This window comes from Fringilla coelebs (genome assembly GCF_963513975.1).
Source record: "Fringilla coelebs genome assembly, chromosome: 21".
Taxonomy (NCBI): Eukaryota; Metazoa; Chordata; class Aves; order Passeriformes; family Fringillidae; genus Fringilla; species Fringilla coelebs.
Genome location: NC_140047.1, coordinates 3044943 through 3058315, shown reverse-complemented (window position 1 = coordinate 3058315; position 13373 = coordinate 3044943). Strand labels below are relative to the sequence as shown.

The following is a 13373-nucleotide window of genomic DNA, read 5'->3' as shown; positions in this document are numbered from 1 at the left end:
CAGCTTCTGCATTGCAGTACAGGGACTCTCTCCACCTGTTCCTGCCCTGCAGAAGGGAGGGAGGTGGGAGTTCCAGAAGGTAATGGTCACTGGGAGAATTCCACTGAGAATTTCCACCAGGAGAATTCCCAGATGTGCGACATGCAGAGCCCCACATGAAGGTGCAGGCAGCAATTCTGAGTCTCCTACTAGGAGCATGAAAGTTCACAGCCTTTCCAGGACCTTTAGAATGAGCCCACAGACTCCACCAAGTAAAAGTCCCTATTCAACATTGCAGGCAGCACCATCCAAAAAGCCATTTCTGTCCAAGTCCTGCCCAGCTCAGGTGCACCAACAGAAAGTTAGGCTGGAAGTGAACCTGTGAGCACTTTCACAGTTTCTAACTCCTACAGCATTACTGAGCAAGGCCATGAACTCTCCCAGGAACACTTGTGGGCACTGCTGTGTGGGCAGCATCACCCACAGAGGAGGTGGTTTGGCTCTCAGAGCCACCATGTGACTCGCTGGCACTGAGGCAGTTTCTGCACAGGTAGCCCAAGCTCTGAGCAGGTCCCCAGAGGGGAACTGCCCACAGGTCAGCCTAGACCAGCCTGATGGTCCTGACCAAGCCCAAGTACCCAATGTCCTGGTGGCTGTGACCCACTGAACAGCCTGCAAATCCCTCCTGCAGCTCCTGCCTGCAACAAGCTGCCCACGAGGGCTGGAAAAGGCCCTTCCTGCTCTTTGCAGCCAGAGAGGACTTCCCAGACCAGCCACCCCAGACTGGAGCTGTGTCCTGCCACAGTTCACAGAGACCAAGGGCATCACAGCAGTGCCTGGCTCACGGCCACAGAGCCCTGAGCCAGCCCTGAGCTGAGCAGGGAGCCAGGGAAGCACAGCGAGCCCGGCTTTCCATTCCATGGAGCAGGGAGATGCTGCAGGTGACTAAGAACAACTCTTGTTTGCAGACCTGCTCCTTCCAGCCCACTCTCCTTCCCCCAAGAGGGGAAGAATCTTTAGGCATCCTCAGTATCCCAGAGAGGATATTCCAAGGCACCCACTGGTGCAGAAAGGAGTTCAGTGCCAGGGCTATTTCACAGACAAGGGTTAACAAAATTAAGATGAAGAAAAGCCAATGGTCCTGGCCAAGATAGGAGACTCCTGTGAAAGCACAGGCATGATCCAGAGTGCCTGGCAGAGTGACAAGGTAGCAGAGCCCACAGGGGAGCTCAGGGGCTGCCTGTCTCCCACTGCACCAGGAGGAAAGGCAGATATTTAGCAGCAATCAGGGCTCCTTCTTGATTCTCCTGGCAGAGGCTCCTCCAGCACGGGCACAGCAAAGGCTCCATTTGCAACTTGGAATTACAAAACCATTTCTGTCTTCTGCCTGGTGGAAAGTTGGCAAATCCCAAATCAAACACCCTTACAATGGGAAGGGAGGTGGCAACTTTGCTCCAAAAGGCTGAGCTTCCATTTCTAAATGCTGACTAATCTTGCTATAATAGGGGAAATCTGCAATTTCCCTTGTCCCAGCTTCCCTGTGAGCATGGGCAGGGCACAGACTGACCTTGAGCCAACACCCAGGTACTTCTGCCATGGAAAACAGGAGCAAATGTCACCTCAGCAAGGGACACTTGCAGTGTCAGTCCAGCACAGCCAGTGTGCTGGTGACACAGGGCAATGTGTGTCTCACCAGATCTTGCATGCACTGTCCAATTCCAGCATCCCAGCAGTGAGGGGAACACACAGCTCATGGGAAGGCACTCATCACCCCTGTCCCTCCAGCCCAGAGAGCTTCAAGCAACAATCCAGAACATTTAATGTACTAATTCCATCTGCAAGTGGACTTTGCAACAGAGCCTGTTGCTGGCAGCAGGCAGAGGTGAGCTGGTTTCCAACCATGGTGGGGGCCCATGGCCATCTCAACACCTGGGAAGAGCTGCCCTTTCCACGCTCCTCCAGCAGCAGAGGCTTTGCCAAAGCACTCCCAGCCTGGGCAGGGCACTGCAGGTCAGCAGGAGTTCAGCACTGCTCCAGGGGGCACTGAGACCCCTCAAACAGGGGCTCCTGGGCAGCTCACAGACCCTGTGAGGGGACAGGGCTGTGCCAGCCACTGCAGGCATGCCGAGCTAGCACCTCCTCATTCCCTGAAGCCAGAACAAAGACCACAGTGTCCTCGGATGCAAAAAAGCTTTTCCTGAAGTTTATGTGCAGCTAAAAATACCTTGAGAAAGTCATCAGGCAGCAGAGGCAGCAGGCTTAGCAGGGTTCTGCTGTGGGGCCATACCTGCAGCAGCCTGTCCCCCTGATAGGAGTCAAGCCACCCCCGCACAGCCTTGGGAAACTTCCTCCCAAAAAATTCCTGGAGGGAAAGAACTTGCTGCCCTAGACAGCCTGGAGAAAAACTCGAGTCCAGATAGCAGGAGCAGTAACAACACACTCATCGTGCAGAAGAACCTTGGAGATGTCCCTGACCTCAGCAGAGATCGGTCTGGTGCTTCTGTTCCACACTGGGACTGGCGTTGTTCACTTGTACCATTGGATGTGGAGGAGTCCTGGAACATTTCATTTACAGAAAAGAAATTCCTTGATCCAGAGGGCTGATGCCAAGTCTTCTGGATCCCCTAGTAATGCTCAGAGAGACCCTGCCAGACTGAAGGGGCTGGGCCTGTGAGAACCTTGGGAAGTCTGACAAGGCCAAGTGCAAGGTCCTGCACCTGGGTCAGAGCAATCCCAAGCACAAACACAGGCTGGGCAGAGAATGGATGGAAGAAAGCCCTGAGGAGAAGGGCTTGGGAATGGTGGTGGATGAGAAGCTCAGTGTGCCCCAGCCCTGTGTGCTGCCCTGGGCTGATCCCAGCGCGGGCAGCAGGAAGGGAAGGGGGGGGCTCAGCCCCTCTGCCCTGCTCAGGTGAGACCCCACCTGCAGAGCTGCCTCAGCCTTGGGGCCCAGCACAGGAAGGAGCTGGAGCTGCTGGAGAGATCCAGAGGAGGCCATGGAGATGCTCCAAGGGCTGGAGCCCCTCTGCTCCAGAGCCAGGCAGGGAGAGCTGGGGGTGCTCACCCAGAGGAAAGAAGGCTCCAGGGAGAGCTCAGAGCCCCTTGCAGGGCCTAAAGGGGCTCCAGGAGAGCTGGAGAGAGACTGGAGACAAGGGATGAAAGGACAGGACACAGGGAATGGCTCCCACTGCCAGAGGGCAGGGATGGATGGGATTTTGGGAAGCAATCCCCACCTGGGAGGGTAGGCAGGCCCTAGCACAGGGTGCCCAGAGCAGCTGTGGCTGCCCCTGGATCCCTGGCAGTGCCCAAGGCCAGGCTGGATGGATCTTGGAGCAACCTGGGATAGTGGGACATGTCCCTGCCCATGGCATGGAGTGGAGTAAGGTGATCTTTAAGGTCCCTTCCCACCCAAAGGTTTCCCTGCACTCACTGCAAACCAGCACAGTGCTGCACCATTGCATGGGAAAGCTGCCACCATCACACCCACTGGGGCTGAAATGACCACACGTCTGTATTTACACTGTGAAACAAATGATCCAAGTCAAGTTTAGTCCTCCACAGCTGCTGAAAGTGTCTGGGCTCTGGTCTGAGCAGTGCAGCTTCCCTGGCCTGTGCAGGTAGAGCTGGCAGCCAGAGAAATCCCCAGCCCTTCAAAGCCATCATCCCTCCAGACAAGGGGAAGCTCCCTGCCCACACCCTGCCCTGCCTGCAGCTGGCCAAGGGCTGGGAAATGTCCTCCAGCAGCCTCTGCCTGGCACCTGAGCAGGGCTGGGGCTCAGGAGGAGCCAGCCCCACAGGAGCAAGGACACAGCCCTACCTGCTGTGTCCCACCCACCTTCCCAGGGCTGTCTGGCAGCTTTCTGTGCAAACAGCCCGGTCTGTCAGCACCGGTGGGGCCAGCTCGGCTGGGCTGCACGTTCCAACCAGTGCCACTGTGGGGACACTTGCCAAATCCTCCTCCCAGGCTGGCAGCCTCAGCCCCAGGGTCTCTGTCTGGAAGTCACAGGTGGTCACAGCCATCCCTGCACAAGGCCACCATGACAAATCCAGGACCTCCAGGGTAGCAGAAGGGAGCTGGGAGGTGCCTTGGTCACACAACACTCAGGTGAGGCTCATTCCTTTCCTGTGAAGGCTCACACTGAGGGGTGCTGGGACAGCCAGCCCAGATGTGTGACACACAGCAGGCTGCAGCTCATGAACCACAGAGTGTGGCACAGCACACACCTCTGCCTCACCAGGCTCCACCCACAGCTACACACAGCACAAGAGGTGAATAATCCTGTTTATTCTCCCTCCAGCCCCCAAAGAAAAGGATGATATCAGCTCTGTAGCCACCACTGGAAGCCTGGAAAGTGTCCCCATACCCCAGGCACAGGAGACAGGGAGTGGCTGAAATGGGGCTCCTGCCCCAAGGCCTCTCCCTCCCCACCAGTCCCTGCCAGGCTCTGCTCCTCCTGGATGCTAGAACAGGAACAGGCTGCACCTTTGGAGTACACAGATTTTTTGGTTCCTCTAGCAGAGGAACAGCAGGCCAGACCATATGGCAGTTTCTCCTTGGCTATTTAACAAGTGATGCATTAACTGTGTTGGCCAATTCAAGGAGTAGAGAAAGGTACCTGGTGCCTGCTGGCCCCTGTGCCATCACTTGCAGCAATATGTCTCCTTCCTCCTGCTGTCTAAAGTCAGCCCTGGGGAAGGCAAGCTCCTCCAAAGGTGCTGAGTTAGACTGATTCTGGTGTTGCTGAAGCACAGCTTGAGTACTCTCCCCTCCAGGCTCTCCAGGCAGAGAGCAGGAAAGCAGAAGGTTTGTGTTTTCCAGTTTGGGGTGGAGAAATGAGCAGCCCTAGCTCTGCACTGTGTCACAGGACCCCAAGTCCCCAGAGATGTCAGCCTCACTGCAGTCCCAGCAGCCAGCACCCCGCTCACCCCTGCCCTGTCCTCTCTCCTCATCCACTTTTGCAGCCAGAGAACTGAATATTAGCTATAAGCAAGGGGCCAGAGCTCTTTAGCTCTCAGGAGGCTCTATCAGAGCTGTCAGGAGGGAAGCATTACATCCGTGTCAGGGCACTTGAGGTGACGCTGAGCCATTGCAGCTTTAGCTCAGCACTCAACTCAGCCTCTGGTGAATGGAGTTAATACAGGGGATTACAAACTGCAACAAAGGAGGGGAAATGCACACATTTGCTCGTGCCATCAGCAGGCACAGGTGCCACAGAGGGAAGAAGAGCAACCTGCCAGCAAGCACAGGCAAAGCTTCCAGGAAAGCCTCGGTGTTCAGCTCCAAGGAGAGCTCTCCTGCTCTGTATGGCAGTGATGGAGCACAGCCCCAGCAGGCCCCACACTCCCTTTCAAGGCAGCAATTCTCTTGCTCCACACACAAACACACAGCAGGAACAACCCCCCACGGGTAATGCTGCTGAGATCAACCTTTCTGTAACACAGGAGGTGCAGCAGAACGCCCAGCACTGAGGCGAGGGCTCCACTGCTCACAAACCCCTGTGTCAGCAGCTTCCAGAGACATTCTCAATGAATTAGCAGGATCTGGCAGTATGGCAATGCTGCAAAAACTCCAGAAGATTAACTGGTCTACTGAGGCAAGAAATTGGGAAGTGCTGAGGAAGCAGCTGTGACCCAAGGCAACTGCAGATCTCTCAGTGTGGCTTTCCTGGGCTGAACCTGCAGCTCCTGCTCCTGAACCCAGCAGCACAGTGTGGCCAGGAGCTGGCACCAGAATATCCTTAGTGGCTCACCACTGCCCATGGACACCCTGCTGCTCTCACCTTGGCAGGGGGTTCCAGGAGCATCACCTGCTGCTCTGAGACCTCCAGCTCACACAGAACAAGCTGCACAGGTCTCACAATTCTGTTTAGTCAGGTCACCAAGATTTTTAAATTCAGCTGGGAGCCAGGATTGTTACCCTGTGCCAGCTGCTGGCCATGAAGGTGTTGTGCCAGGCCGGCAGAGAACCACCCCAGGGAAGAGGTGATGCACAGCTGCCCCTTTTTAGCTCTGTGCAAGAAATCTGCCAGCAGAGGAAGCATGTGGAGCTGCCAGGAAATCCCTGCAGTGCCTTCAAGCTAACTAACAAGCTGCCAAAAGAAAGGTCAGCTGGAAATTACAGCCAGCTCCCTGCATGAGTTCAACTCAGGTACAAGGAGGGAATGAAAAAAAACCAGAAGTCTACCTTTGCATGCACAACCCTTCCACAGGGCAAGAGCTGTGTGTGCAGCTGGAGATGCAGGGAAGGGACAGCCCATGGCGGTACAGGCACATGATGGACCTGCTCTTCTCTGGCTGAACAAGGGCAGAGCCACAGCAGGGAGGGGGAGAGGAGCAGGAGGCTCTGCAGAGCTGAATCACTCCATTATACTGGACCAAGAGAGGCAGCTCTGTGTCCCAGAGCAGCGGGTACAAGCGGTGCCATTCTGTGCTCGCTGCCACTTGATCCCCTGCGCTGCTGACACCTACAGAAACCCAGCAGCCCCCACCCCTCTCGCCTTTCTTTGCAAAAGGAAAAATCAACACCAGTGAGCAATCAAAGTCTAAGTGGGAAAAGTAAATATCCTCTTAGCCTCTCCTCCAGGAGGCAAGTAACAACCCCCCTGGGAGCCCTTGGTGGCTGAGTGACCTCTGTGGCACAGCAGCAAACAGAGCAGTGAGAGGCTCTGCAGCAGCTGGCACACTCCACACTTCCCAGCAGCTTTGATGTAAAGAGCCTGAGTTCATTAAACTGTTGGCCTGTGTGTGATTGCCAAGGCTACAGCACAATCCCCTGCTCCTCACGGCTGCCTGCAGCTCCTGCCCAGCCCCACCAGAGCACAGAGGACACCCTGCTCGAGTGGGGACAAGCCCTGAGGGGAGCAGTGTCCTCTGCAGCAGCACTTGTCACCAACCTGCTCCAGTGGCACAGCCAGGTCCTGCACACCCTGCTCCAAGGTGGGGAGAGAAAGGAAAAGTGCCTTAAGTGCCAAAGTGGGCATCTGGGTTATTTCAGGGCCTGCCTCCTTTTTCATGAAATATACAGCCTTTAAAAAAACCCAGAGCAGTGTTTAATACAAGCAGCAGCTGATGCCAGAGGACGAGTTGCCCCCTCACTCATTTTAATGCAAAGGTGTGTGGGAGGAGAAGTGTGGAGTCACTCTTGGAGGCTTAAAGAGCAATCTGAGCCTCAACAGTTTTGCAAACCTCCTCTCCCCTTCCCCCCACGTGTCCTCAAAGAGCACAGATCAGTGTTTTTGAAAGTTACTGCTCAGGATGTGGGAAGGGATAGAGTGAGGCAGGCTGTTTGTCAGGCTGAGCCTGCCTCCCTGCACCACCTCCACAGGTGCCAGCACAGCAGTGGCACCACAGGAGCTGAGCCACTCACCAAGGATGGGCGAGACAGAGCCCCATTCTCTGTGTGGCCTTGGGGACACCTGGGATCCTCCTCAATCCAGGCCAGTGCCACCAGACTGGATGAGCCCCTTTCATTAGAGCTGGGGATGGTGTGAGAGGACAGCCTGGAACTACCCTCTGCCCCAGGGCACAGCCTGGCTGCCAGTTTTCCCCAGCAGGGACATGCTGCTCCTCCTTACCTTTTTAGTTTAATGCACTTGCTCAAAAAGAGGAGGTAACAGCATTGCTGTGGTGGGGGCAAGGCAGGAACAGAAGAGTCCTGTGAGGCAGAAGCAAATTCCTCCCTTCCTCAACTCATTTTCAGGCAATGGCATCCCCTGTGTGGATAAGGCCACTGGGGGCATGGCAGGAAGGCAGCCCCTCCACCAGACACCAGGGCCTCCCACAGTCCCACCCTCCCTTCTCCTCCCTCCCACCTTCCCTTTTCAGTGGGAGAAGGTGGGCACAGCCAACCCACCCCTGGAGTAACAGGCTCAGATTCACCCTGGGGGTTTTGCATGGTTTTTATTCCTCTGCAGGACCACACCAGATGCCACCATAACCTTTGTTTGTGGTGCTCTGTCTGGCTGCTGGTGCTGGCCAGGGCAGGAGCTGTGTGCTGGCAGTGTGGGCCAGCAGCTGGGCTGGCCTCATGCTCCTTTAGGAGCCCTTCTTGGAAATGCTTCCCACTCCCCTAACTCACCCTGGGCTCCTGCCATCACCATCAGCGACCTCCCCACCCCACACCCCAAGAGCCAGCAGGCCAGCCTGCCTCAGTTTCCCCTCCCAGCCGGGTCAGCCCTGCAGGGAGGCACCGAGGGAACACCCACATGGGACACTCCATCTGTCTGGAGCTCCTTCATGCTATTTTCAGGAGAGACCAGGACAGCTGAGAGCTATTCCTGGAAAGCCTAAAAACGCCATGGCTGAGTCAGCACTGAGGCTCTGCCTGCACAAGGCCATCGAGGGCTCCCCCAGAACACCCTGCAGGGCTGAGCTGTGCCAGGACACTGCTGCCAGCAGCCCCTCAGAGGAGGCAGACAGACAGGCAGACACAGAGGCAGGGGCATGGAGGAGCAGCCCAGACACGCATCAATGTCACAGGGAGGGCTGTGACAGCAGACAGCTCTCTGTCCCTGTGCTGCAGGCTGGAGCAGTGCCAGCCCCCAGGGCTTTTGTTTCACATCCCTGCAAGCCAGCACAGCAAATGCAAGGGTCAGCTTCAAAGCCATCTCTGCTGGTAGACTCGGGTCTAAAGGCAGCATTGACATTGTCCCTTCCATCTCCATCCCACTGCTCCCCTTCCATCCTCCCAGGGGCCCAGCTGTCCTGTCTGGATGCAAACATGGGACAAACCTGCAAGTCCAGGGCAATAACTCCTGAGCATGAAGGGCAAATCCCCTGTGGCTGCAATCCCACACACACAGGGACTGCCCACCCTCTCCCCCTGTGCTTCCCTGAAGCTGGGAATCAGGCTGAGAGCTCCCAGCAGTTGGGGCCACACAACTTTTTGGACACAAAAAGCTGAAGAGCAGAGGTCAGTGACTGTGAGTACCCAGCACACTGCTCCAGACCAGCTGCTGATACCTGGGCTGGGCTTTCCTCATAATCTCACTGCAGCTCAGCAAGGCGGAACAGGAACAACACCACAACACCTCAGTTTCCAATCACACAACTCCACAGGCACGGATTTTCCCTTCAATTTCCCTTCAATTCCCTACACCTAAGCTAAATCATGCTGTTTCTTGCCTCACCTGCCTGCAGCTGTGGCAGCTCTGGGAGACATCAGCTGGCCCCTTCAGTCCCACTCAGCCCAGGCTCATGGCTCTGTGACCAGCTCTGGTGCAGAGCCAGCAGCCCAGCCCTGCTGCCAGCCCCAGGCACCCACTCAAGGCTGGCAGAGCCTCTGATACCAGTGGGTGACAGACAGCAGCACTACCCTGGCAGGTATACAGGAGTCTGGGTCCCAGAAAACCAACAACCAAACGGTCAGGATTTTCCATAAACACTTCAAGAACTGGGACTACCAAATTTTGGCCACATTTGGATATCAGGCCTTCAAAGGGCACGCTTCAGCACAAGACTTTTCTTTCCATCCTTCCCAGTTCACTCTAGTCCTAGTTATCAAGGGGATGGCTCCCAAGGGCAACCTCACAAGAACTGACTGCCAAAGCAGCTATCAAAGTTTTCCAGAGGCTGCAAGCCCCACAAACAGCACACCCACCTCTTCCCCCTCCTCCTTCCTGCTTGGCTTTTGCCACTGCCCAGCTTGCCCAGCACACAGATCTGACCACAAGATCACAGCTCTCCCTTGAATCATTAAATATTAGAAACAAAAATTGGAAGAAGCATTTTTCAGTGCAGTTGCAGGTTTAAACCTCTCCACAAGTCCACACCCACTTGCAGCCTTCCCCTCCCAATGGTCTGCAGCACCTTACAGATCCCCTGTGAGTGTGCCCCCAACCCAACACCCACAGCTGGGCTCTCTGTGCTCAGCACATCCAGAACCAGGCAGGAATGTTTCCCATTGCTCTCCCAGGCAGTTTATCTCTGACTGCAGCCCCCAGGCTGTGAGCCAAGAGCTAGCCAGCCAACTGTCTCCTCTGGCAGGGACCTGAGAGCAAGCAGCCCTCTCACCAGTTGCTGCAAGAATGAGCTCAAGTCTCCCCTTGATGCTAAAAGTTCTGCTTGGAAAATTGCTGAGCTAGCAGAAAATGCCATTTCAGTTTTACCCATTTCCTGTTACTTGACAAAACAGTATCAGAGGGCTGAGCTCCTGCTACCCTGGGCTTCTGCCATGTTCCTCTTACAGCCACTGCCTTCAGCAGGTGAATACTTGATTTCAACAGGAGCCAGGGTACAGCATGAATTATTTGTGGTAGGGCTGACCTATTTAACAGCAGAAAGACAGCATTCATTCAGGCCTAGATCCCCCAGAGGCTGCTGGTGTCACTTTACCCACAGGACAATACAACCCCATCACTATCTCTGCCCATCTCACTGGGAGCAGGGGTAACTGCCCTAGGCTGATCCTGCCACGCTCCCAGAGCTTCTCCTGGAGCACAAGTGACACATCCACATCCCCTTTCACAGCAAACCACTGTCTTCTGCTGACCAGCTTTGATCAGTGTTTTGTGACCACCATAAACACACATGGGAAGCAGAGCAGGGTGAATGCACAGAGTATTGCAACAGGGAGCAGTCCCTGTGACAGCTCTGCTTCAGGCAGACCAGGGCCAGAGGATGCCAGCAGTGTTTGCAGGGTGGGTGGCTGCCAAGTTCTGCTCAGGATCCTTCCCTGACAGGTCCTGCTAAGCTCTTAGAGTCTCTAATCCTGGCTCCCATCCTCTGTGCACAGGCCAAGGCAGCCTGTGAAGGGTATTTCACATCGAGGGGATGCTGAAGTCTTGGCGATACGTTTCTGTAAATCTTCTCTGAACACAGATCTGCACCAGGCCTTTGTGGACCATACCTTTGTCTGCCAGGGACAGCGTGCTGTTGAAGTACTGCTCCTCCACAGTCCATGCTGTGTCATTGATCTTGTTGGACACCCCACAGGATCCAATGCAGCTCACCTTGATGGCTGTGGAGAGACAGGACACACATCAGCACTGGGAGAAAGCAAAACCTCAGGTTCAGATCTGCCTCAGGTACTGTACTGTGCAGGAGCAGTGCCTCATGAAAACACACACAGGGTGGGAAAACGGAGCAGAGGAATCAGGTCATGCTTTCATTCCAAAAGTAGGTTTTCCAGCACTCCCAGCATAACTGAACACTCCCTACTACCCCAGTGCTATTCCTAGATATTATCACCTTTGAAACCCTCAAGCTGGTTTCCTTGCACGGTGGAAGCCCTTAGCAGCAGTGATTGCAGCTCCCTGACAGGTAAACCTCTCTCCCAAATGAAGCAGTGTTCCCTCCCAAAACATGCACCAGCCATGGCACTCTGGCTGAGAGCAGAAGCCTTGAGTGTCACTGTCCAGACAGGGATGAGGAGCCAAGGGCTCTGCTGCTCCCACCCCAAGAGGAGCCAGGCATCCCACCGAGTGTCTCACCATCCCTGTGAGGAGAGACACGTTTGGCAAAGCCCATTCACCAGCTGAACAAAGGGCTCAAACAGCCCTGTCTGAAGCAGCAGTAGAGAGCTGGACCTGCCAGTCCAGCCTGGACAAGCTCTGCTGCTTGAATTCACAGCCCTGTCACCCCCAGAGGACATGGGCTCAGTCTCAGCTTTAATGTCTTGCAGCAAAAACACTTTGCCATTAACACTTGTCCTGCATCAGGACCTCCAAAATGTCCATCCACACATCACTTCCCAGCCAGACAGCAGTTCTAAGGGAGTGGCTTCCTCCTCTGTTAGAGACACAGCGCTCAGCAAAGCCACACAGCAAGGTCTAGAAGCAGCAGAGGTGCCATCTGACCCTCCCAAAAGCAAGGACAGTAATTTGAGCTATGTTTGTGCCTTGCCTGGAGAAAGTCACCCCAAGAGCTCAGCCTGCAGCCTGGCTCTCAGAGGAGCTCCCCACAGACATCTTCAGTGAGTCTTGGCCAATACTCAGCAGGTTGAAATTAGATTCTGATGTCGACACTGGACCACAGAGACGGAGAAACGTGACAGACTGGCCTTGCTGCACAGCAAGAGATGATCTGCACTGCTATCCCCACACAGGGAGGACACAGGCAGACCTATCGTGGCACAAACAGAGCCTTCAGGGCTGTCCCAGCCTGACCATCTCTCACCTGAATCCCATCAGGTTTTGCAAGAGCTTAATTGGAGCCCACAGAACTGCCTTGCCCCATTGGCCAGGTGAATAGTTCTGCTGGCAGAAAGGTGACAGGATCCACCAGACAGATTCTTTCCCTGTTTGACCCATCTGCTCCCCTGTATTCCAGCTGCATCCACAGGAAGCATCTCCCTGGGAAGCAGGTGGCCAGTTTGCTGTGGCTTAGGAGCTCTCCCTTCCCCTCCCCAAGGGTCCTCAGCCCTGTTGATATCAACACCTCCACCCACCTCCCCAAACACCGAGGGCTGCATTTATTGCTGCTTGCAACCACTTCAAACAGCTCTCCAGAGCACCTGCCTGGCCAAAGTGAGTGACTTAGGACAGGGTAGAAAGAACCCCAAATCCAGCCCTCTCTGCAGGGGCAACACATAGCTCATACCCCAGTCACAGCAAGGGGGGTCATGCAGACAGGTGGAATGAGCTCCTCAGGGTTTAAAGTCTGTAATCCCACCAGGAAGTACAGCATCCTCCATCAGATCTCCTGCCATACCCCCACAGCTGATCATGACTGTGAGATGAAGAGCCCCTCGCAGTCCAAGTGTTGTTCTACACTCAAGGACAAAGGATAAGCAGCTCCAGATGCCAACTCTCATTATCCAAACATCAATACAGCAGCGAGGCTGACACATCACTGCCTTGTGTCTGTGATGTGCTTCAGCATTTGCAAGGCAGGGAAAGAACAGGATAGCATGGCCTGGGATGGGAACTCCCCCACCACAGCACACCTGAGCTGATACAGGTGCCCTCCCGAGGTGAACCATCACAATGAACCCTTCCCCACATCCCCAGGTGACATCCAATACTCTTTTGCCAGGTGGCAGAGCCAAAGCCATGGAGGGACATCAACATCAGGAGCAGGAAAGGTTTTAGCAGGGTGGTGTCCTGTGTATCTACACATTGGTGCCAAGCTCCCACCTCGGACATACTGCCACATCTCTAGGCTCACAACAAGCCTGTCCCACTCTGAATTAGCCCACATAACACAGATGGATCCAGTCAAATCAAGCCCAGACTCACCCACTCCATTCCCTCATTTTCACAAAGGAGATGTGAGCAAGAAAAGCCCAACCAAAAACTGGAGAACATTCACATCCTCCAGGAGCAGGCTCCCCCTCAGCCTCCCTGCACAGCAGGAGTTTACAGATCACCACCATCTGTTCAATGCCCAGATAAGGGGCCCACAGGCTCTGATTGCAGCCCGATGCTGCACTGTGGTGAGGAGGCTCTCCTGTTCCA

At 55.1% G+C, this 13373-nt stretch overlaps 1 protein-coding gene across 1 annotated transcript in view; it reads right to left on the bottom strand.

The window, feature by feature from the left end:
- The window catches only part of ARRDC1 (arrestin domain containing 1), a gene marked incomplete at its 5' end in the record, with an annotated part of 34354 nt that overhangs the window by 6161 nt on the left and 14820 nt on the right, over nucleotides 1–13373 (bottom strand). Inside the window, one exon of the mRNA XM_084219551.1 lies at nucleotides 10826–10936. Within this exon, the coding sequence (XP_084075677.1) occupies nucleotides 10826–10936 (111 nt within the window). The remainder of the gene's footprint in view (nucleotides 1–10825; nucleotides 10937–13373) is intronic.